The sequence below is a fragment of the Toxotes jaculatrix genome, chromosome 7, assembly GCF_017976425.1.
Source record: "Toxotes jaculatrix isolate fToxJac2 chromosome 7, fToxJac2.pri, whole genome shotgun sequence".
Classification (NCBI taxonomy): Eukaryota; Metazoa; Chordata; class Actinopteri; family Toxotidae; genus Toxotes; species Toxotes jaculatrix.
In genome coordinates this window covers 28,582,071-28,606,898 of record NC_054400.1, presented here as the reverse complement: position 1 = coordinate 28,606,898, position 24,828 = coordinate 28,582,071, and the positions used below count along the sequence as shown (strand labels likewise).

The 24,828-nt window shown below is 44.8% G+C and overlaps 1 protein-coding gene across 3 annotated transcripts in view; it reads left to right on the top strand.

The window, feature by feature from the left end:
* LOC121185004 (nuclear receptor subfamily 6 group A member 1-A-like) overlaps positions 1-24,828 on the top strand; it is a 72,956-nt gene that overhangs the window by 26,532 nt on the left and 21,596 nt on the right. For 2 of the 3 annotated variants that reach the window (XM_041042955.1, XM_041042953.1), the window contains one exon: positions 17,307-17,330. The exons of the other annotated variant lie outside the window; for it this stretch is intronic. In XM_041042955.1, coding sequence (XP_040898889.1) covers positions 17,307-17,330 — 24 coding nt within the window. The remainder of the gene's footprint in view (positions 1-17,306; positions 17,331-24,828) is intronic. 3 annotated transcript variants of the gene reach the window in all.

The following is a 24,828-nucleotide window of genomic DNA, read 5'->3' as shown; positions in this document are numbered from 1 at the left end:
AGGCACAGAGAGACAACACATGACAAGGAAATACTGTAGCTCTGCTTTCCCGCCCACTGGACGTTCAACATCTGTCCAATTCCTCTGACTATCCAAACGTTTTAGCTCACACAACTGTACTAACTGTACCCACAGTTGAACCTGACAGTTCAGATGCCTGTTCAAAAATACTCAGGCTTGGGAGGCTGCCAGCATACTCTCTCACACGCTTTCCCATCCCATCAAGTCTCTTGACAGTTATTATTATACAGTCAGCTGGTACTGCGAGACATTTCCTAATGGAAGTGCACGGCAAAGATTAAATCGCTAAAATCACTTGCGCTGTGAGGGATCCTCTTCGCGGGAAAAAACTCAATCAAATTCAACAAATGTGCCTTAATTGCTGTGTCAGTCACAAAATAGGCTTTAAGTCAGATTGGACATTTTAATATCTGCTGGAATGAAGAAGTTCATAATGAGATTTAGCGTGCAGCTGCGTCAGGCAGGATCATATTTAACTGCCCCACTGCTGCGCTTGTTGTCACACATTAGTCAAGTGGAATGGTCTGTGTGCTGAGAGAAAATGTGGATGTCAATAAGTAAATTAGGCTTTGATAAATCAGGGACCAATAATAACCTAGGAGTAGCATCACACATACTGTATGATGCATGAAGTATGTAATGTGATTCCACACATATTTAGAATTAACCAGAGCAGCTCTATCTGTATGTAGGAAAAGCTAAAACTGTTGTGATTCTCATGAAGGATTCTGACACTGTTCTGTGCAGTTATGGTACAAACAAAGTAGGTTCTTATGTCCGCTTGTATTAGTCTTAGCACATGTGATAATGACCATTCTAGTTTCAAATGTAGTTACTTTCTTCTCCTGTGAATCCAGTTATAGAGAGGGAAAACTCGGGTTAAAGGTTTTTACAATTATATTTCTGGCAGTTTTTCTTTCTTTATCTGGCAGTGGAAGGAAAAACTGAGATATCACACTGACACACCTATCACACCTTTGACTGTGATTACAGCCTCAAGTCTTCTTCAGAACAATGTGACATGCTTTTGCACACCTGGATTTGGGGGAATTTTATTTGGAGATCATCTTCTCTGCAGATCTTCTCAGGCTCTGTCAGGATGGACGGGAACCGTCAGTGGACAGGTCTCTCCAGATATGTTCGATCGGGTTTCAGGTCTGGGCTCTGGCTGGGTCACTCACAGAGTTGTCTCTAAGACACTCCTGCCTTGTCCTGGTTTTCCCTCAACCTTGACCCTGCCTCCCTGTCCCTGCCATTGAAACACACCCCCACAGCATGATGCTGCCACCGCCATGCTTCATCGCTGGGATGATACTGGGCAGGTGGTGAGCGGTGCTTGGTTTCCTCTGAACATGACTCCAAACAGCTTTCATGTGTCTTTCAGCGAGCAGAGGCTTCTGTCTGGCCTCTCTGCCATGAAGCCCAGTGGAGTCTTGCAGTGATGGTTTGTCCTTCTGGAAGTTTCTCCCAGCTCCAGACAGGATCTCTGGAGCTCAGCCAGAGTGACCATCTGGTTGTTGGTCACCTCTCTTACGGAGGGCCCATCTCCCCTGATTGCTGAGTTTTGGTGGGCTGCCAGCTCTAAGAAGAGTCCTGGTTGTTTCCAAACTTCCAGACTCCATTTAGGAATTAAGGTGGCCTCTGTGCTCTTGGGAACCTTAAATTCAGTAGAAATATTTTTTTTAACCTTCCCCACAATCTTCGACACAATCCTGTCTCTGAGCTCTGCGGCCAGTTACCTCAACCTCAATGTCCAATCAGTTGAATAGACTCCAGAGAAGGTGTAGAAACATCCCAGAAATGACCAAGAGAAATGGGAACCACCTGAATACTTATGTCAGTGTGATATTTCAGATTTTCCCTTTTTAAAATCCTGTTTTCTTCTTTGTGAGATTGAGGAGGGAAAAAAAAAACAAATTAAAAGATTTTAGCTTTGCAACATGAAAAAAAGTGAAGGGGTCTGAAGACTTTCTGAATGCACTGTAAATATAGGCACAAAATACCAGCTCCCAAGACCTTCAGTTCTAGCACACAGAACCCTCAAACAGCTGAACCCTGCCCTGTTAAACGCAGTGGAGCATTTACTGAACTTTTCACGGTCTGACGAGCATTAATGTGTTTCTTGGGATCTTGCCGTGTGTAAAATGATTCCTAACTATTGAAAATCCATACACTCTGGACCTGGTACAGGCAGCAGTGTCCAGGCCCGGGCCCTGCTCCAGCATAGGGACTCCTTCAGGCGGCGCGCCAAGCCTTTACAGAAACACCCTGCCTCCACGTGCCACGGATCATCCTGCCAAGGCTCCAGGGGTTTCATTCGCAACCTTAACTGTGGTCGAGCCAGCGCACATCTACGCTGCCAGCTCCTCTCTCAGCATTATCCCATGACTCTGTCTTGATCATGACATACTGTTTTCTCGAACATACCGCCCTCGCTGCTTATGACTTACCTTTTCCCTTAATCCTCTGCTCAGTTCCTCCTTGCAGCAGCCTAGTATCCTCTCCCTGTTCAGCGCTGATGGACGTGCCTGTCTGCCTGCCCTGTTTTTCTCCCCCTCTCTTTCTGCTCTGCACCTTTGAACTCGGCGTTGATTGCACTTGATCACGTCACGTCAGTCTGGCTCCAGTTGACTTATCCACTCCTGCAGCACGCCTGAGAGAACTGCACTGTGTGTCACACTCCTCTCTCTTCTCCAAAGCTTTGTCGGCTCATTTCAGTCATGAGCGCTGAGACTGATGAATATGTATCCTGGGCTCTTTTCGCAGCAGTTTTGAGGATCTCTAACAAAGCGGGATGAGAGAGCCCTTTGTGGTTGTCTTCTGGATTTAACCGTGACATTTCTCTGGAGCCTGCTGCCACTTTTTATCTTCAACAGACTTTATCCCTAGGTCAGACTCGTGGCCCCTTTTGAACGCTGGCATTGTCAAAGCTCACACCCAGAATCCTCGCTCCAACTATCATTTTTCATTATTCAGGAACTCGCATACAGTTTGAATCTCTCGGAGGTCTTAATTGAGTTGTTAAAGCACAGTGGAAATATCTCGACAAACACAAACAAACGTGTCCTCAAGGAAACCCAAACGAAATGTTATCCAGCGCTCGCTTATGGCACATAATCCACGTCTGTGGTGGGAACGTCAGTGAGCACGAGGATCAGCGTTTCCCTCGTCTGCCCCGGTGCTCAAACTCGCTGCACCCCGGACTGCAGTAATAAACGGCAGGGAGCATGGAACCGGGCCATCATCGTGATCATCATCTTAAAACACCCTCTGTCTCCTGCACCCACCCCCACCCACAAAGCGGGCCTCACACTGAGAGATTTAGAAATAGCACAGAGCAGGGAGGCAAAGCAGGGGAAATCACAGGCGGCAATTCTGATTTCACATTTCCGTTATCAGTGGGAGCCAGCAGGATGAGCCAGCGTGGGAATGACCTGGATACTGATCGACCTTTATTCTTCTCCCAGATGCTGCCATGTGCCACCTTACGGCTGGACAGACCGAGCCCGATCTAAATGACGTTGCTGATGTATTTAGCAAAAATAAGTGAGCAGAAAGAGAAGGAAGCCGAGAGAAAGAAGCCGACACCAATACAGCAGCGTACGCACGAAACACTGCGGCGGATACGCATAGCACAACATTTTATACCGTCAGTTGCTCTATTTTGAAATTTGTCTGGTGCGATTAACCGTAGCACCCTCCAATACCGCGCCATACCATTTTTAGCTCCGGCTAAAATCTGAGCCTGTAATACTGGTATTGTTAGCACCTTGCTACACCGAAACAAGGCCATTATCCTCTCTCCATATTTTGTCCACGGTGACATTTTATCCCCATACAGCCACATTACCCACTTTTTTTTTTTTTTTTTTTGCGTGACAAACATTACAAAGCATCCTGCCCCATCACAGTAGGGGAGCCTGCCGCTGCGTCGCACCAGCGGGGGACACTGTGTCCTTAATGCGCCGTACAATGCTTTGTGCTCTGTTGACCTGATAAACCCCACCTAAGCCAAAGTTAAGCTCATCTTGTATTTTTATGAAAGACAGATGACCATTCACTCCGCTGTGGATAAAACACATAGAGCTCGTGTGTGTGATATTTTTAGAGGGGCGTAAATGCACGATTCGCGGTGGCAGAGGAACACTGCGGTACAAGTCGGGGATGTTTAAGTCGAACGTTGCGGCGTTTTGAATCGGCTGATCCTCTGCATAGCAGTTTGACGACTGTGCAGCAGAGTTGTTGAGGCCAGTGCTTTGGAGAGTCGCTCAGAGACTTAACCCTCCTCCCTGGCACCTTCCTCTTCTCTAGCAGAGGAAAATCTCTGCTGAATTCATGTCTTCTTTCAGATTTCTAAGAGGCGTTAAACCTTTCTGGATTAAAGAAGGTAATCTGACAGGCAGAAGATTGTATTAGCCGAAATGTTGACAGAGCTTTTAATTTCTCCTCTCTTTTCATTCCCCCCTCTCAGCCTGCCTCTCCTGCTGACCTGCTAGATGGTATTATTGTGTTTTTCTTTTGAATTACAGCAAAAACATCCACATCTTCCCTACTATTCACTCTCTTCTCTCCCTTTCACATGCTCGCTATCCCACTCTTTCCATATCTTTCCTCTTCCGCTCTCTCCTGCCTCCCTCTCTGGCTCTTCCAGCAGTGACAGCATACTTGTGTGAACCCATGATTTATCATTTGCTAATCCGTGCTGATTATGGAGCTTTCCACATGGCCCTTATCTGTTGCTGAGCCTGCTTTTCACTCCATAGCTGCCAATTATCTTTCAGGCAGCCTGCAAACAGACCTGTCTCTGTCAGCCAGCTGCAGAGCCACCGCCGAGGCCTCTTATGCTTTGTACACAAGTATGCATGCACAGGCGCACCAAAGATAGGCTGCCGGGGTACGTGTATTTTTGGTCCAAGTAGTTGTTGAAATGTCAGATTGAGAGATCAAATTCAGTGCTGCGTTCTAAAAAAAAAAATGCTCTGCTCCTTCACCAAATGCTGCCATTCAGTATCACTGGCAGAGGGCAGGGACACGTAGAGAGGCTGTGGAAGACGTAACTGAAAAGCAATCTGTCCATCATGGACTCACTTAACACTGCTCCACAAACTGGGTCCAGCCGTGGCATCTCTGCACTCGCAGAGAGACACAGAGGATAAACATCCAGCTGATATTAAAACTCCATCCAAGTCACCGTGGTGACAAGTGATGCTGACAGATTTTTAAAGCTGCTAATCTGAATATTTGTCCTGGACAGTATTTAATGCTGATGCTAATTCAGTCGCACGCTGCTTTTGGCTAAAAATAAAGCACAGAGGATGCTCTGTCACAAGCTTTTACTGATTTGACTTGACATTCTGAAGCCTGGATATTAGTATATTAGCATCAAGGTCAACAGTCTGCTAGCGTGCCAAATCTACCACCCACACAGTCAGGACCGAGAGCCGTGATGGTGATGCCTCGCTGTGACTCATCCCACACTTCCTGTAGCCAGGCGCCGGGACGGCCAAGGTTGGCGTATGACAGCATGAGGTTAGAGGGAGTGAGGCCTTGCCTGTGGGGAGGGTATGCAGATCACGGCCTGCTCAGCTGATGTGGCGTCCAATTGTCAGCATAATGGGAAGTGACGTGCACATCAGAGCAATGTGGGTCAGAGCGCCAGACGACCAGCCCGCGGCCTGTATCTGCTCCGCCTGTCTAATCTGCTGTAGCCCAACCAGACGAGACTCTCTAATCGACCCTGATATTCACTGAACACACATTACCATCTCCCCCCTCACGCTCAGGAACGCAAACACACACATGGAACGCAGGGAGTTCTCCATCTGAGACATTTATTCACATGTAGTGGGCGTCGGTGGAAAGAATGCAATTCTCCTGTAACACATTGAATCATTATTTATTTGTGAAGGCAGAGGGGAACCTTGTTAAAAAAAAAAAAGAAGAAAAAAAAAAGACACTCGCACTTTGCTCCCTCCTCCTCCTGCTGCTGTTTGAATCTAACATGGCTAAGGGTCCCAGTAAATATGTTGTTGTGAAAACTGACATACCAATTTCCTTCTTTTCTTTTTTTTTTTTTTTGGTAGTGAACGGAGACAAATTACAATTCACTGAAAGCATGATAAATCCAGATTTATTTATTTATTTTTCACGATCTGCTCCTCTTCCTCTGCTGCAACAAAAAGTGTATTTCTAATATTTTCCATGTCCTCATGGGTTTTGAAATATTTATGCAGAAGGCTAAATATAAATGCTGGGGTCTGCGGTTTCCCCGCAGTGCAACACGGACTCTGAGCTGTGATTTTTTTTTTTTCAGCGGGTGAAAATGGGTCGGATGGACGCAGTAACTTAATAGGATTCCCATGACATGGTCAGAGGCTGGCGTTTGAAGGGAGGAAGAGGAAGGGAAGGAAAAGATTGGGGAGGGGGCAGCAAGCAGCGGTGGTGGAGGAAAAGGGAGAAAAAAAAAAGCGCAAACTTTTGCGAGTGTTTGCTTAGCACCTGTGTACGGACTTAACAGCTCCATCGTAGCCAGAGGGAAGTGACACATGGGGGCCTTGAAGTGTTTTGACATTTTCTGCTCAAACAGGTTTTTTTTTTTACGGCTGGGGGAAGAGGCCCAGAGGAGTTCAGCCTGTGCGAATCTGCCTCTGCCTCATCAAAGGCAGTAATTTCCTGTTCATTTCAGGCCCCCATCCCCCAACCCAGGACTCTTGTCTGCTAATCCCACCCCTGTAAACTGCCCCCACTCCCCTGTCCTCTCTCCAATCCCCACCCTGGGCCCCCCTGCTGGTGTCCTGCCTGCCTGTGCTTCAGCTTGCTACACTCCGGGGCTTGGGACTGGGAGGCTATACGCTTTGTGTCAGCAGGCTTGCGGCTGAGCGCTAACAAATCCTCATTGTCCCGCGCGGGAGTGGTGACAGAGAGAGGGGGGGGAGGGAGGGGGCATCGCTGTCTGGTTTCTATTCAAATCCAGGTACACACACACACAGGCCTGGGAGGGAGCAAGGGGTTGTGGAGGGGCTTATAGAGCTCCAAGCCTGGGACCAAAGTCCATCCAGACCTCAGCTCAGGCCCGGCTGGGCCGGGATGTGGGGTCACAGGAGCCACTTTCACAACCGCTGCCTTTCTCTGAACTGATCAGACAATATTAGCTGATCAACAAGTGATACTGGACTTCACACAAAACTGTCAAGGTTTCCAGAATCCTGCATAACCATTTTAGGGACCCAAAAAAAACAAAACACAAATCTCTCAAGTTCACCTCCACATGATCCAAGTGTTATCATTTTGTCAACAAAGGACTTTGGATACCTGCAATCAATCAGCAAAGTTTGTTCTGTCACCATTTTTTTGTAAGAACAGGCTGTTTTTTTTTTTTTTTTTTTTGCCTCATTTGGAGACAAAACCTTCTTGTCACAGCTGTATGTAGGCTGAAGTGCATAGCTTAGCGGCCTGTGTTTCAGCGACAGCCTCATGGAAAGGCTCTGTTGACTGGGGGTTATGGAGTGTATGACTCCAGTCGCCAGCCATTGCCGGTGATGAGGGCTGGAGATGTGTATCTGGGTAACAAGACTCTACATGTACAGGCATTTCAGAGAATGACTTGTACTCTGCTTTCAGTCTGAGCGCCTCAGACATGTGTTACATGTACACACACACACACACAGTTTTGTTTTTTTTTGGTTAAATGATTGTTTTCCAGACTGGACTGTTGTTTATGCTTTTTATCTGAATTCGTGACCTAAGGAAAGTGAAGACACTTGTTTTGCAGTTCCTATAGCAGCTGTGTGTGTGTGTGTGTGTCGCTTCAGACAGGCGCTTTTTCTTGTCATCGCCTTATTTATATATATATATGTGTGTGTGTTGTGTGTTTGTCCTGTTGTTAAGCCTTTGTGCTGTCTGTGAATGTGTTTTTCTAAAGGGGTTGACTCCAGCAGCAGCAGCAGCAGCCATCTGTGATAAGGGGCAATGTTTTTCTCGGTTGTTGCTACTCACTCACGCACTCAGCTTTTTTGCGGTGGATTAAGAGCTTTGGACAAAAGCAGACCGGGGCACAAAAAACAAAAAAAAAAAAAAAAAAACCCAGAAGAAATACAGGGATGGCCAGCATTTCCTGTCAGTAAATACATTCCAAACCCAGCGACCCCCACGCAAGCTGGCGGGGGAAAACCAACAGAAAAGGGAATAGAAAAAAAAACAACCGCTCAAAATTACAGTCTGTCCTATTCTTCCTCTTTTGTCACCGTCTATATTTAACCACCTCCTACATAAACTCTTCTTTGTTTTTTTTCCCCCCCTTCCTTCACCTTAGTAGTTTTTTGTTAACTTCAGCAAGTCACGTCAGCTTTTTCACTGTTTGATTTTGAACCACTGCCGCTTTGTACTTTGTACAAAATTTGTATGCGAACCACGGTGAAATTATTTTTAGCTCATTCAACTGTGCCTCAACTGCCTGATTTTCACAAAGCAAGCGCTTAGGGTTTCTCAAAGAGGGCGAGGTGCAAGGTGAGCGCTCTGAGAGACGGTCATGAAGTGAAGCATGGTCACCCCTAACCCCGACCGCAACTCTAACCCTCACCCTAACGCTAAAGGCGGGGTATCCCCTCCCCTCGTGGAGCGGAGCAGCAGCTGGCTGACCTGTCCCTCCGCCGCTGCCTCTAATGGCTGACCTGCCCTGTCTGGACACCCCTGCTCGCTTTTGTCTACTGTCTGGCTCAGTTCCTCCCAGTTAAACATTGCTACTGGCTACCGCAGTCCGCATTTCCACAGAGCAAGCTTTAGAAAAAAAAAAAAAAACACACACACACACACATGCAGACACACACTTTTCTCTCTTGGCACACTTTGTCCGGCGCACACAATCTCTCTGTCTCTTTCGCGCATACATCCTTTTCAAAACTCTCCCACACACAGAGCCTCTGTCTGGTTTCACACACAGACACACAACCGCGTACACACACACACGCAGAAATACACAGTTTTAGACAAACTGTACCAAGCACCAACACTCACACACAGCATGAACAAATGAAAATACTTCAGCGCCTGCTATCACTGAAAATAAAAACTTCTTACAATTCTTACAAATGAACCTTTGTAAGAATTGACCAGTTTTTCAATGAAATTCTGAAGGGAGCTTTTTTTTTTTTTTTTTTTTTTTTTTTTTTTTTTTTTTTTAAGTGAGTCCTGCAGTGGTGTAAAACAAAATTAGAACTAGCGGGAAAGTGTTAAAGGCAAGTATTTTAATCAGTGAAGTTGGGAATGAAAGGAATCAAGGAAGGACAAGCAGTTCAAATACTTACCCACAGCGTGGCCAGAACCTGAGCAGCGTGAATCTTTGGTGACTTAAAGAAAAAAATCAAACAGGCGAGAGCGAAAAGCTTCCATATTCGGGGGAGAAACCTCATGTAGACAGGCTGAAAAGTTGCTGCTGAAATGGGTTGAACGGGTTCCTCTCTCTCTCTCTGTGTCTCTCCCGGACGCACACACACGCACACACACTTGCACATACACACTCCTGACACACAGTCTTTCAGTCTGATCTTGCTGCCTCTAGTGGGAACCCAGCCAGTAGTTTGCAAATACAAGTGCCTTACAAATCTCTCTCTTTCTCTTTCTCTCCCTCACCCTCCCTCCCTCCCTCCCCCCCCCCCCCCCTCTCTCTTTCCGTGCTTCTACATAGATAAACAAGCACATGCATTCCCACATGCATGCAACCCCCCCCCCCCCTTCCACACATACACACACACGCACACACATACACAAGAGCCTGGCTACGACGCAAGTTATTGAACTGCTCCACATTTTCTTGCATGCACTATATATGAGGCAGTTGATGGACAGCAACACATAGAGTCATGTGTGTAGCGAGGGCTGCTTTGATTGGCTGATGGTCTGGGAGAAAAGGGGGGGCAGGGGCTGCTGTGATTGGCCCGAGCTCAGACCATTGAAAGTAGAAGGCTTCTCTATTGAATGGCTGCTGCTCTGGGTGGAGTTTAGGTGACATTGCTCAGAGAGAAATAAAAAAAAACAAAAAAAAAAAAACAACATCCTGAGAGTTTTGTGCCTGCGTTGGAGTTATAACTGCTGGGGCTGGACAGTATGGGGCAATTATATATGTCACTGTATGAAACAAAGAAATAAACAGTATGAAGTAGAGTAAACATTCATGTTTTGCAGAGTCCAGCTCAGTCAAAGTTTGACACCTTTGCTTCAAAAATGACGTCAAAGATTTTTCATTATCACAGTTGTTGGTTGATATTCTCAACTCAGCACTGCCTTCGTGTTCGTGTTAGCATGACACTGGTCCCTGTGACCGCTTAAGGGGTCAGTCATATTATAAATATAATGTACTGCTATACTGTTATGAAAACATATTTGGTATTAAAGCGACCTAACAAGCCTGGTAAGATGGCCTCGTGTGTGTGTGTGTGTGTGTGTGTGTGTGTGTGTGTGTGTGTGTGTGTGTGTGTGTGTGTGTGTGAGTGATGATGGCATAGCGAAGCCTGGAGTGCTGCCAAGTGCTTTCATTCACACCTGATTAGATCACTCTGACCTGGATAACACGTAGTGCTCCACGCTTGGCAACATGCTGCCACACAAACCTTTTGTCTGGCCTTAACAGAACACCGTTCCACCGGCGGTGTCCGCCCCCCCCCCCGCTAGGCCATATTAAAACAGATGCCTCGGTGGATGTCAGGACCGTGGAGTTTGCTCCTATTGCCACCTATTCACATCCCTCGCATGTCTCACCTGAAGACTCGTACGTGAAAGTAGTGGAGATAAAGTTGTGGAGGTCACCTGTGGTGAAATAAATCAGTGAGCTGGATGTTTCCAGCGTTTGTGTTCTACTGCAGAAAATCCTGTGAGCTGAATGCTTGTTTTAAAATGTTTTTTTTAAATTTCCTAAAATGTCACTTTCAGTATATAACAGGCTGCCTGTTAGCTTAGGTGAGCGGGCTGTGAGTGTTATGCATGTTGACTGTGTCTCCTCACAGAGGCTAGTATTAAATCATAATGTAAGAAATGTTTAAAGGCTGTCAGTCTCTCACTGGGTCATATATAAAGCTGACTTATTGATCTGTATCTGTGTGGTACGCAGGTGGGTCTGGGATGTGCAGGTTCAAGCTTGGCTTCATCAAACGATGCACCATAAAATATAGCTAAATACACTCTCAGCAAATCCATATTTGTCTTATTTAAATTTATCTTGCGAAGCTCACTGGCAAAGCTTCTCAACAATTCATCCAAGAGTCAGTGGGGTGTTTTTTTTTTTAGAGAGAGAGAAAAGAGTCGTATCAACACCACAGAAGCAAGAATTCATTTATTTTATAAAAAATATTCTGGAGAAATTTTTTTTGTCTGTAATAGGATATATCAAATGTGGATTCATTTTATTGGTTTGATTGTTTTTGATCAAATACGTTCGTTTTTTTTAAAAATTATGTTTCACAAATTAAAGAAAAGACCACTCTCCATGAATGCCTCATTACTGTATTTTGAATATGGATTCAGGGAGTTCCTCAGATTCCAGTTTTTGTGCTAAAAGCAAAGCTAAATACATCCAGGACCTGTCTATGTACTGGACACTCAGAGATCAAAGGGATATTGATCTTCTCACCTGATGCTGCTTTAGAGAGCAAAGAGTTTCCTGAAATGTTGAATATTTCTTTAAGGAATTCAAGTTCCAGTGTTGGTTATGAGTTTCCTGATGATAGCCACAATTTCACAGTGATTTATTATTATTATTATTATTTTATTATTATTATTATTTTTTTCTTTATGGCTGTGACTCGAATTGCATCTCCTCCCTCAACATCCGACACTATGTCTTCACATTAGCATGTTGTTCTGTATCGAACACGGCATCTTGGTAAGGGATCGGCTAATTATCCTGGCGGGCCTCTTTCTAAAACACCTCTTTGTTGTGCTAATGTGCTCTCTGTGATAGCATCTCCATCCATAACCTTCTCCATGTGTACAGATAACCTGGAGGGGGTGGAGTGGTGTATGTAGGGCGCTGGGATTTGGGTAGTGTGGGTCGGAGGTAGGGGGGTGGGGGGGGGGTTGTTGCAGCATGTCCTGCAGCTGTGCCTACGATGACAAGCCTCTCCTCAGCTTGCACTCCGCCAGACTCAACACAACACACAGCTTTACCTGCAGGGCTTCCTGCCTCTCTCCCCATTTTGCAGTTCTGCTTGCCTTGTGTCTTTGGCGAGGATGTGGTGGTGTGTTTTGGAGGATCTCAGGAACACGTCTCTCTGTTGCAAGCTGCACTTAAAGCAGCTATGGCTCCCTGTTTGCGGTTTGATTGGTAGGTTTGCTGCTCGCCGATGTGCACTGGCCTGACTGAATGCACTGAACCGGGTTTTTGTGCCCATAGCAGTTCTGAGGGAGTCATGCTTGATCTTTCTGGGCCATGTGGAAACTAGGTCACTGTGCTGTGCTGTCAGTCGTGTCTCTCTGTTGTGTGTGTGTGTGTGTGTGTGTAGAATAAAACTGTAATATAGGGCTTTTACATAAGGATGGGATGGGTTGGTGAAGTGTGCACAGTGGTGCTGTTTCTGAGATTCTCTCAAACTGCAGTACAACCAAACCCCCCCCCACCCCCACCCCCACCTACATGATGCCACACTGGGAGAGAGGGAGTTAGAAAGAAACAGAGAGAGAGAGAGAGATGAAATTCTCATCCTTGATTCAGATCCCTAAGAACGCTAGGGAAGGCAGGATCTTATTATCACAGCAAATTTGCAATGTGCAGAGTGGAGGAGATTAGATGCGTCTTGCCTTTGAAGTGTATTTTTCCAACCATTGTGCGATGGCAAATTCCATCAAGTGTTGGAGCGAGCCGTGATAAGAGGCACGGGTTATGAATGCTGCGGCATTAAAAGCCATCATTTGAGCAATAAGATGAAATACTCACAAACTCCTGCTAAATGAAAAATATTTCCCCCTCATTTCAGAACTGTCATTCACCACCGTGTCGAAGAAAAGCCACAGATACTAAAATAATAAGGTGCATTGGATGGATTGGATAAATATATCAGAACGTGTGGACTGTGGATTATACTTTATGTAAATGATGGTGTATGGGCCTTTGAATTGGGGGACTCCCTGCTATTGTTCGGGCCTTTATCGTATTTGTTCTCCCAATCAGCGTTGTTTAATTCAGCTCTGGATCAAATGATGCTTGTTTCCATCTATAGAAATGATAATAAAATCAGGTTTAATCCACGTGATGCAAAGTGTTGGTTTGTACTGGAATAGAAAGCTGTATTGACTGTTAAAGCAGGATTTTGTGTAGAACCGATTTGAAAACATCATTAGAAGGGTTCAGGTTCTCCAGGGCAGACACGGAGGTGCTGCTGGACTTTGATCAGCCTGGCTCGGTGTGTCCTCTTCAGCTATTTGACCTTCACTTTGAGTGGCTGTGGCTTCTCGGGGGTTTGGTGTCAGGACACGGCCGACGGGTAGATGCGAGGGTGAGCACGAACGTCACTGAAGTGACCCCACCGCTCCCAGTCCTTCCCTTTCAGGGCTCTTCAGGGGCTGGAGACCTGCGGGGTGGGAGGACATCCCGGGGGACTCAGCAAAGGACTGACATCCCCGACCTGGGCCTCAGCTCCAGTTGCAGCTTTAGACCAAACATAAACAGAGGAGAGCTGCTGGAGGTGTCTCAACACGCCGGGACACATACTGTTTCTACAGTTGGTCTACTCCGTCTTAGTCCTATCTGACATCAAAGAACAGTCTCAATGTGCAATGCCAAAAATGCCTGAATGAATCATTGCATCGTCACTACACAATGAATCATTATTTTGTAATAATTCAAATTTCCACTTTTTTCTTTCAGTTTTCACTTTGTCTTTGGTTCCAAGTGTTTGTAGGTGTGGTGCTTTATCTGCCTTTATCTGCCATAACTCTGTGGGGTAGGTCATCGGTTCGCAGTTAAAATGCGGGTCTGGTTGGAAAGTGGCTTTATATTGATGGTGTTCAGGTAAAGGACCAATGTCAACAAAGTAATACTGACCAGTCACCTGTTGTGAAAGTGTAGGCTGCAGTAGCCAGAAGTTAGCTTTTATTTCTAATGTTTCTGTAACTCAGTGAGGAGTGGCAGCAAATTCAGTTTCACTGAATACTATTTGTGGCTCAAGAGAGAAGGTCGCCCACTGATCAGAAGGTCGGCGGTTTGATCCCCAGGCTCCTCCGGGTCCTCATGTCCAAGTGTCCTTGGGCAAGATACTAAACCTCAAATTGCCCCTGACATGCCCATCAGTGTGTGAATGCGTGTATGTTGGTGAAAGGGCTGTATGAATGTAACTTGTAATGTAAAGCACGATATAAATTTGTTATTCCCATCTCAGTAAACACCGATCATCCCAGAGTAATTCCTCTGGTTAACAGAATACTGGTGGAAGCTCAATTAGCATCAACATTGATTGCAATGATTTTTTTTTTTTAACCAAATGTAACGTGACACAGTGTGTGGTTTTTTTTTTTTTGTGTCTTTAGATTTTACTGTCAAAAGTGTGTTGTTTTTGCAAATTTAGAAAAAAATTTGAAAAGACCATAAACAGTTTGTTCAGTTCTGGGAATTCAGATTTTCCAGCAGACCTTGGTCTCCACCGTCTGCTCTAGTTTCTTAGCAGTGAGCATGTGAAATGTTGTTGTGCAGTATAAACTCACAAACTGCCGTCTGTCGGTACTTGTGCAACATTTTTGAAAAGTGTGGAAAATCAACAGAAGAGTGAGCAGAGCCAAACTATCCTTACTTCCAGACAATATATTTCCTTGGTTACCTGGACTCTTGAAAACTCTCTATTGTGTGTGTGTGTGTGTGTTGTGACTGGCATTCAGAGCTGGCCTTCATCAAAAGAATTGGATTTTAAGAGGAGACTTTGTGCGCTTGCTCTGCCCTGTGGCAGGAAGTGAAGACGAGGGGAAGGCTGTCAGTAACAGCCATTGGTTCTTCGGTGAGATGCTGTTTCTCTGTTGCTCCCCACATGCTGCTTGTGAACTACTGAGTTGGGTTTTTTTTTTTTGGGGAAGCCCTCCCACCGAGCTCAGTTGGGGTATTTTTAGACGAGAGTCTCTAAGTGGGGGATCTGAGGAACAACACTTTTCACTCCTCATCTCTTCACCCTTCCCCTTATCCCCATTTCTCTTCTCCTTTACTTCATCCGTCTCCACGTTGGCTTGTCCCATCCCTTTGAGGATTGCTCAAGGTTCATCTGAGAAGTGAAATGGAAGAATGATGTTGAGTGGTTTCCCAGTCGTGTGGCGCAAATGTGTCTGTATCATTAAAGGCTTCATGAACTGTGCTATATACGAAGGCTCGATCTCTCCATGCTGACAGCTAACTCATTCCTCCTTGGTGTCTCCATATCTGCTTCCATATGTGTGCATATGGAAGCGTCTCTCCGTCCTTCTGTTTTCTTGTTGAAGTGGAACTATAGCAAAGCCCCCCACCCCCCCACAGAATAATTCATTTGATGCTTTGATAAGCGATAATGGACCCAGTAAGGTATAATTCATATGCCCTAGATCTCTTTAGAGAGTCTATGGCTTCCACAAAGTGTCCCACTACCTCCCTGAGTACCACCCTCTTTCAAGACTCTCTCGTCTGGTTGAAGAGGGGCCATTTATTATTTAAATCCCTCCATAATTCATCCATTCCTCACCGATACACCCTCCATTGCTCGTTCTTCATCTAGTGCAAATTAGCAGGAGCTCGGTGTCTTGCGTGTCTGCAAACAGAACAGAGGGAGAGAGACAGCTCAGTCCAACGGAGACGGCGTTTCTACAGTCCTCCTCTGTGATGTGATGCTGTGTGACATATTGAGTCTAATTTGTAGCCTAAAGAACCAAACAGCTGTGGCCTATTTTGTTTAGCTGTTGTTCGGGTGATGTCACTATTTCTGCCTCGTAAGGCTGCCTCGCTCTCGGCGCTCGGTGTGTGAGGATGTCAGGAGCATTTCGCTAAGCTGCTGATGAGGAGGGCAGGGGTTGTGTAGCCTTTAGATTAATCTGAGAAGTCATCCGAGGCTTGTTTGTGCAGCTCTGAAGACATCTATTAACCAGTGTTAAATATTCACACGTGTCCTGTTGTATCTGACATGACTTTTTTTTTTTTTTATAGATAATGAATAATGGCTTAACAGGCATTGTGTGATGGTGTTTTTTTTTGGGGGGGGGGTTGGGGCTGCACTACATTGTCTTAATTGTAGGAGAGTTGCTGTTGCTGTTATCCCTGACTGAGCTTCCTTCCGTAAGGTCATTGATTGATGAAAAAAATATACTATTAAAATAAAATATTACACATATTTTCTCACTTGCCTCAGTGGAATCCAGCCGTACAGACGATGTTTGCTCCGTTTTATAACCCCATCACAGAGAGCGGGAACTCAAAATCTGAAGCAAAGTGGGTGCATTCTCCGTCCCCCCTGAGGAAGACAGCGAGACAACCTTATCTCCTAGAAATTACATTTGTACACTACAAAACCCAATTATGGCAACACGTGTACGGCTGTCACAACAAAGACCCAGGGTTTGCATCCGCAGTCCCGTCAAAAAGACTTTGACTGAGGTTCGAGAAAGATGGTGGTTTTCATTAAATGTAAATAAACATTAAAATCTAACACTAACCATGAGCTGTGAGAGTCTGAACAGAGGTTGTTACGTGGAGCTTGATTTTGAAAAATGGCTGCTTTATTGTTTTAAGTGATGTGTATTTATATAACAGGACAGGAGTTTAGGAGTTAAATTCTAAAGTGATCTTTCACTTTGATTTATTTTAATTCGACTTGAATTAACTGACAGTAAAACGAGTAGAGAGATTAGGAATTTATTTCAATCACACTTATGATAAAGCCCCTTAAGAACAAATATTCATCCACAGTGAACTGATAGTTTGATGATCCACATACAATATTGTCACTGACTAAGTACTGTCTTGTGATACAGTGGATAACTCTGAGCGTGTTCTGTTCCTGCTCTGTTTCCAGATAAGACTAATGGCGAGTTTCAGAATTTTGTAAATGAACTCTGAGGCGTTGTTGTACTGGAAACACCTCCTCGGCAGTGATTTGCCTGCAACGTAGTGCAACACTGCTCTGGGTTCAATTTGCAGGCCTCAGCATGTCAGGCCAAGTGTCCCGACGTAGCACATAGACGCAACATTGCCGGGGAAAGAAAGCTAGAACCTCAGAGCTCAAATATGCCCTGACATTCCACCTCTATTGATTATGTATATTGATAAGAGTTTTTTTTTGTTTCTGTTTTCACAGATGCAATCAATGAAAGTAATCTAGGTAAGTGGAGTTTTGATGTTATGAACCACCGTGGTGCTGTTTGATGAGGATAACGACTAAATTCTCAGTAGATTAAAATGCTGTAGACTGATTATTTTTTTCCACTAGTACTACCTGCATTCATGTTTTTTTTTTTTTAGATGACCTTATTGTTCTTCTACCAAATTTGGCAAGATTTGATATTAGCATCAGAATTTATTATATTATATTGTGAATCTTAAAAAAAAAAAAACACACACTTCATTGTGTTGTGGGCATAGAAAATCCTTTCGGGCCGTGTGGCCAGCACTCAGGTGCCACAAGCTGAGCTCGGGTCTCAGGTTTAGACACGTGCAGAACTCACAACAACAAAACTATGAAAACATGACATGAAAAGGAAACACGTGGTAAAATAAATACTATAAGGCCCAGCATCAACCCGAACAGAAAACTCTAGATGAAGATCGAGATGAACTCCAGCACATTTCCCAGGTACAACCCAGTACCCAGACAGGTAGGTATGTGCCTGTACTGATTATAACTCATGATTAACCCAGTGATACAGACTGTGAGCAACAGCATGGAAGCTTGTCACATTCCTGTTTTCCACCTACTGCAGGAAGGAATGTTCGTGGGTAAACCTGCCTCAGTACCGTTTCCTGATAATTCTCAAGAGTTTGCTTTAATCCACTTGAATTGTAAGATGAGTGGGGTTTAACTGCATTTGGACGTTTGACACAGTGTCAGGTATGTGGTGGAATTATACTGATGGTCAGATACAGTATATTACTGCCAAAGGAAACATATACAATATGGGAGTTGTTCTATGTGGCGTGGTTTCTCTTGCGTGAAAACTTTTAGATAATGTGTGACATTTTTGAAACTTGCAAATGACCATTACTATAACACCATAATTATTTTTCATATAACACCATGATTCCCAGGGTTTATCAAAAATATGAACCAAATAAGAAAAGCTTTCTTTTCACAATCCTAGTTTTTATTACAAGTAGGACTTGAAAGAAAATCTGCAGATGTTGGCAGTTCAGACCCAGAGAATACGGACATTATGTGTGCGTTTTGCGAGAGAGAGAGAGAGAGAGAGAGAGAGAGAGAGAGAGAGAGAGAGAGAGAGAGAGAGAGAGAGATCTATATAACTATATAATATACATATATGATATATTTAATAATCACATTTAATTTACATTCATTTACAAGTAGCAGCAACCAGGTTAAATATGCTTTAAATAAGCTTGTTGGTATTTATTACTACATATCAAGTAAAAACAGTAGCGTGTACTTTTAATTCAAAAGTGAATTTCAAATCCTCACCATGTTACTACCTGGATGCTGCTCCTTCAGCCAGCAGTGCCCCCCCCCACCCCCCACCCCCAATGGGTGAGGTAAGACAGAGCCAGTCCGTTACGTCTTTGTCTTCAAACCAGTGCTGCTGGCCTCTCCTAGTGTCCCTGCCTCCCTGATTAGAGGTCTCCTCAGGGCGTAATGACAGAATTGTGTTCCTGTCAGTTCCTGCAGCTCAGAGTGGGCTAATAGTCATGTTAGCCCACGCAGCATGTCATTAGCTCTCCACCCGTAGCCCAATGAGGGGCAAGTCTGTCATTTCAGGGCTAAATCACAGGGCAGGCAGGCCGGAGATCACAGTAACACCGGTGCTCTGAAGCTCCAGTGTTTCCGCCCACCCTTCCTCGCCACACTTAATATGCACCGACTTACACATACTGTATTAACACAGAGGAATTACTGTGACATGGGCTAGAGGAAACAAACGGAAGTCAAAGAGAGGCGCTTTGATGGGTCGTTGATACCCAGATCATTCCATCAAAATCATAATTTGAAACACGCTGCTCATCTCTGGCTGTGATTGGATGATTCATGGTTATCACTCAGATGATTAGCAGGCTTGCGTAGCATCTATCAGAGCTCAGGCTAATCTGCTTTGATTATTAGCCTCTAAGCCTTCCTTCCATGCTGGGCTTTTTCCACTACAGAGTAATGAGAAATTACGCTCTCTTCGTATTTGTATTAATCTATCTGCGCTTGCTTGTCAAACTGATAATTGCGTCGCCACGTTTCAGATCACCCCCCCCCCCCCCCCCCCCTGCAAGAATGTGTTTGCAGTTTTCCTCTAGCCTCACACACGCAAACATTCCTCCACGCTACCGTATAATATGACAGGATATTAATTAATTATTACGGTGTGGACACTTTCAATCCTCTCAAACCACAGTTCACACCTCTCTTACTTTTGTTTGAACTGGTTTACAAAGGTCTATAGTCCAAAGGGACGATGTTAAGCTAACCTTCTAACCGTTCCATGTTTCACCGGCAGATGTTCGATGCGGACACAGCGACAACGGCTACAAATAGAAATCTCGCCTCCAAATGGCTTAGATTAGTTGAAGGTGTTGGGTGTTTCACCCTGAGGGATGCTAGCTGGCCCGGCTCGGTCTGGCTGTTCTACTGGGCTACTTGTTGTCACACACCTTATTCAATCTGTAATCCAGCTGTTTGTGATTTGAATACATACGTTGGTGTTGAAAATACATGACTCTTAAACAAGTGAAATCTTTTCAGAGTGGAATGCATTAGCTACTGGACGGGCAGCGGCGTGGAAATCAGCAGCCTGTATGAAGCATCTGTTACATGCATGCACGCCACGTCGGAATCATTCTACCCTGTTTCTCCACACAATAAGAAACTTCTGCACATTTTACAGCTTATTGGTCACAGTGGGCTTTTAATACCAGCCGCAACTTGCCCTGCAGCTGAAACTTCATGGGAAATAAGCTGAGCATGATGTATTTAACAAATTTTCAGGCCTGTGGCTCTATAAGCAGATAAGAAGTGGATCCGTTTTTGATCCACGTGAGCCAGATCTTAGCAAAGCTGTGGGTCGATCCTTGAGTCAGGGGGACGAGCTAATAATTATGAGTGAGCGTGACCGTGTTATACAATACACGCGCATCTTTCTTTCAGCGCCATGACCTTCTCTGCTGAGATTTGCGTCTGCCTAACTTTGCCCTTTAGTGGGGCATGTTGTGTAAGTGAAGGGGCACAATGTGAATAACATTGGTATTTGCGCAACAGCCTGTGCTGAGTGGAGAGCTAACTGGAGCAGGAGAATGGCGCTGTTCGGCGAGGTTCACGGCTGTTATTCCTACAGGCCATGAGCGTGAAAGTAGCTAATGCCATCTGACAGTTCTGGAGCAAGAAGAGGAGGGATGGACAGAAAAGGAGGAGAGAGAGGCGAGAGCAGGGGGGGGTGTTAAGAGATAGAGTGGGATGGAGAGGGGATGGGGGTGGGAGTATATGGCGTGGTGTTGGATGAGAGAGAAATAGGGGATGAGCTAGATATGGACAAAGCAGGGATGAGGGGTATGGGAGGGGAAAGCGATACTGTAGGGACCTCTATTGTTGCGTGTGGAAAGTGGCCTCTGAGAGCCATCGCTTTTTTTCTTTTTTTTTTTTATCAGTGTGACATATTCAAAATCCAAATAGTCCAAACATTTTCTGGAAATACGCAGATGAGGTCCAGACCCTCAAAGCAGGAGCTGAAGGTTGGCAATCTCTTAGTCTTAGATATTCTATCAAATACTTATCAGAGAGCAGCACATCCAGACTCCCCTGTGTGTTCGCATGGTGGGGCAGAGTCAGTCACAGCTGCCAGTTTGAAAATGTGCCTTTGAGGGAATTCCAGAAATGCTCTCAAAGCATCACACGCACACACACACACACACACACACAGATACACTTTGGTCCAATATCTCTCCAAGATTTGAGGGAGCACAGGCACGGCTGGCCACGCTGATCATTTCCGCTTTGTGTGTCTCCGAATCGTGAAATGAGGTGCACTCCTTAAATACTGACACAGAGACAAAAGATAGGAAAGGGAGGAGTGGCAGTGAAGACATAGACGGGAGACAGATAGAGGGAGAGGGAAGTGAGGTGGGATCCCACTGTAATTTGACAGGCTCCAGTCCCACTCAGGCTTCAGCGGCAGTTCTTTTGAAGGAGGCGTAGCAGACACCCTGCTGCCGACCTAACCTGTCATTATCGACACGGCAGAGAGACACCGAGATGCTGCATCTCCTTCTCTCATCCTCCTTTGAAAAGCACTCGACTAGATGCAAGATTTATGTCCAATTGTAGCGTGGTGGCGTGTGCAGGAAAAATAGATCTGTTGACTTCATCACACGTTGACAAATGAGAATGAAAATGTGCACGTTTCTAAAACATTTACAGATTTACTTCTTGCATCTTGCACTTATACTTTAGCACTTATCCTATCTAACACAGGACAAATATTTGAGATATTATTTTATACTTTTAACGTCATATCTCACATTATTTCCATTATTTCATATTCTGCTTAGAATTGAAGTGGTTAAACGCTGCAGTTTTTTTTCCTCCTCAAATCGTTGAGAAATAAAGACAATGCTCAGGAGCGGCTGATAATTTTAGCTCCTTTGAGGAATGTTTCTTATACAAAACAAAGGATTTGTTTTTTTTTTTCAGCACATCTGGGCTCATTAGCTCAAGCATTACAACTGTCTCTTACCAATAGCTGTTAACCTTTAATTCAAATGAGACAGAGGGGGAAAGCCTTTAGTGGTTGTTTCCCAGCAGCACTGATAAACCTCCATCAGCTCCTGCATGTAGATGCTTATATGTCAGTTGGGTGCATGAGGTTTGGGGTGGGGTGTCTCACTGTGAGGCCACCTCTCAGAGGTCATCCAGAGCTTACAACGCACACAGTCACACACAGAGCCGTGAATATTACTTTCTGTCTCCAGCGTGGATGTAAACCCTGTTCTTTAGCTTTTGAGAGCTGGATCCAGATCTGTAGTTTGATCCAGAATATTCATCCACCGCTGGAAGACAAGCCACTTCTGCTAACAGAAACCAAACAACATCAAAGGTGCTGTTGGTTGTTTGGCAGCAGATAAGACGATTAGGAGTCAGAGGCCCCCCCCCCCCCTCAGCACCCTCCATTATTAAAGCTGCTGGCCCACATCTATAGATTATAATGGCTGCTCCGCTGCCTTTCAGGTCACACACTGCTCCACTTTGATCAGCTTGTTGGTATTTGTGAGTGAACAAGTCAGCTCATGCTGCTGACTTATCTGGCTCTTTGTCTGCTGACAGACAGCTCACTGAGGGCTCTGTGTTTGTATGATACCGCCCTCTGGTGGAGAAGCGGGTTGCTGCTACCAGCACCTCATGATGTGATGGTGCTGCTGAATGGTGGCTTATAATTCCAGCCTGTTCAAGCTGACACGCTGTGAGTTGCACAGTGTTCCAGCTGCACTCAGCTCTGAGCTTCAGTAGTTTTCTATTCTCTTTACATTAACTTTCAAAATCCAGAAAATTATTCTCAGTAAAACAGTTCATATTTGCTGCAGATCTTCAAGAGGCTTGATAGATGTACTTATGTTAATGTAATGTATATAAAAATACAGTAAAATATATTGTGCTTGTTTTACTCTTAGAAGATTTCAGCATGTAGTTTAAAGACATCGTTATTGTTTTCAGAGTCCGGTTACATTTAGCTCATAAGGGAATCATTAGGTCAAAGAGCACTGTTGCTGTTGTAGCTCTGAAACTGTGAGATTACTATTGGGAAATGCTTGAAACTCACTGTGAAAAACAGTAAGGCAGGGGACATCCCTCCTCTTGCCCTCAGTCTTGTGACAAAGGCATGGGTTAACCTTTGACCTCCCCTAATGCTGACCCACTGTTCTCACTGCCTCTATCTGACTCCAGTCAGGTCAATTCCAGGAAAGTTTAATTTAATTTTTCCTGTCGTTTTTAAAGAATAGAATACAAAGTAAATTCATACTGACATAACAGCTGGGTCAGTTGGGTTTCGTATCAAATAAAGAGAAACTCCTATGGGTTTTGGTGCAGCTCTTAAAATGAAGTATGGACTGTACATATATTTAATAAATGTTTAACTGTAATGACGATAACAAAAAAAAATTAATTGAGCCTGAGATTTTGAACTGTTGGTGTTATTCATGATGTATGTTTTAATCCTCTAAGTTCAATGAATAGTTGGCATATAGATGAAACAGCTCATCCACATTCCTATAACTTAATGTGAACGTCTGAATACTCTTATCCAGGGTTACTTTCATTGAGCCAGCTCTAAAACACACTTCCTTTCCTTAACTGATCATCTGGCTAACACCCTGTCCAGGAGGTGTACCCCACCTCTTGCCCATTGTCAGCTCCAGTGCTTCATAGCTGAGGGGTGGATGAACGGATGTCCCATTCAAATAAGTGAAGCAGCTGAATGGAATTCAGCCCCTAATACTGGGATTTAGCTGAGAAAGTGGCAGGTGGAGTGAGGTGGTCAGCAGGGGCCCTTTTCATACAGTATGTGACCAAACAGGAATTTAATGAGAGTTCCAGTCTAACTGCAAAATAATACCGCTCTCACACATACACTGCAACCCTGAACTTATCTAGACATCATCAGCTGATGATGTTTCTGTCCTGCTTCCTGAGTGCTCTTACCCAGGGGCCACCCCTTGCACCTCACACAGACAATCTCCGGTTGTGTTGCTGCATGTGTTATAAAGGGCAGCTCCAGACAGGGATCAGATTCGATCATCAAGACACTGTCCGGAGTTCATTATGTGAGAACAGCTGAAGTGTCATCACTGGTGTAGAAAAACGCTCTTCTGCAACATCTCACACTCCAACACCAAAGTCTTTCATTTATCAGAGTGAAATATCAGGAACCAGAAGAGTAGAATATGTTGATAACTCTTCAAACCTGATGGATGACTGTTAAAAAGGTTTTGTGTGAGTGGCTGTTTTTAGTGGTCATCAAGCCCAAGGTGGTGGCCAGGTCACTTCAGTTTTATATGCCCTTTGGAAGTTCAGGCAGAGAACAACTACATTGATCTGCTGGTCATCGGGGCTCCAAAAAACAAATGCATCTAGGGAGTGTAAGAGGGGATCATTGTAAATCTAATCTGCAGGATCGAACACAACCCAAAACACGGAGGTCAGCTCCTGTACAGCTGCAAACAAACAGAACCAGCAGCCTGTGAGGGGACTCCACACAAAGTCAGAGACCGACCAGGAACAGGAGACTGTCACTGAGTCAGGATATATTCACTGACATAAGACCTGATGGCAGGCAGCGAGTAGACGAATAATTATGATTAGGTAAAAAGAAACCAGCCAATTACTCCACAAGAAAAAAAAAAGTCTTTTATCTCTTTAATCATTTTGTGACCCTTCAAGTTTATCTTGGGAGACCCCTTTCTTGGGAGGGGGGGGGTTGGGATCCACTGAATTGATCAATCCATTTGTTGTCATTGAGACCAAATTGTCTAATAACAGAAATTCTTGGAGGTGGTCTTGCGAGCCCTCAGGCAGGGTGAGGGGGGTAGATTTCATGTTTTAGCCTGCAGGCCGACCAAGGCCCAAAGCACTGGGAGCAAAAGGAAAGCAGGAATCTCCAAGTATGAGCCAGATGTTATTA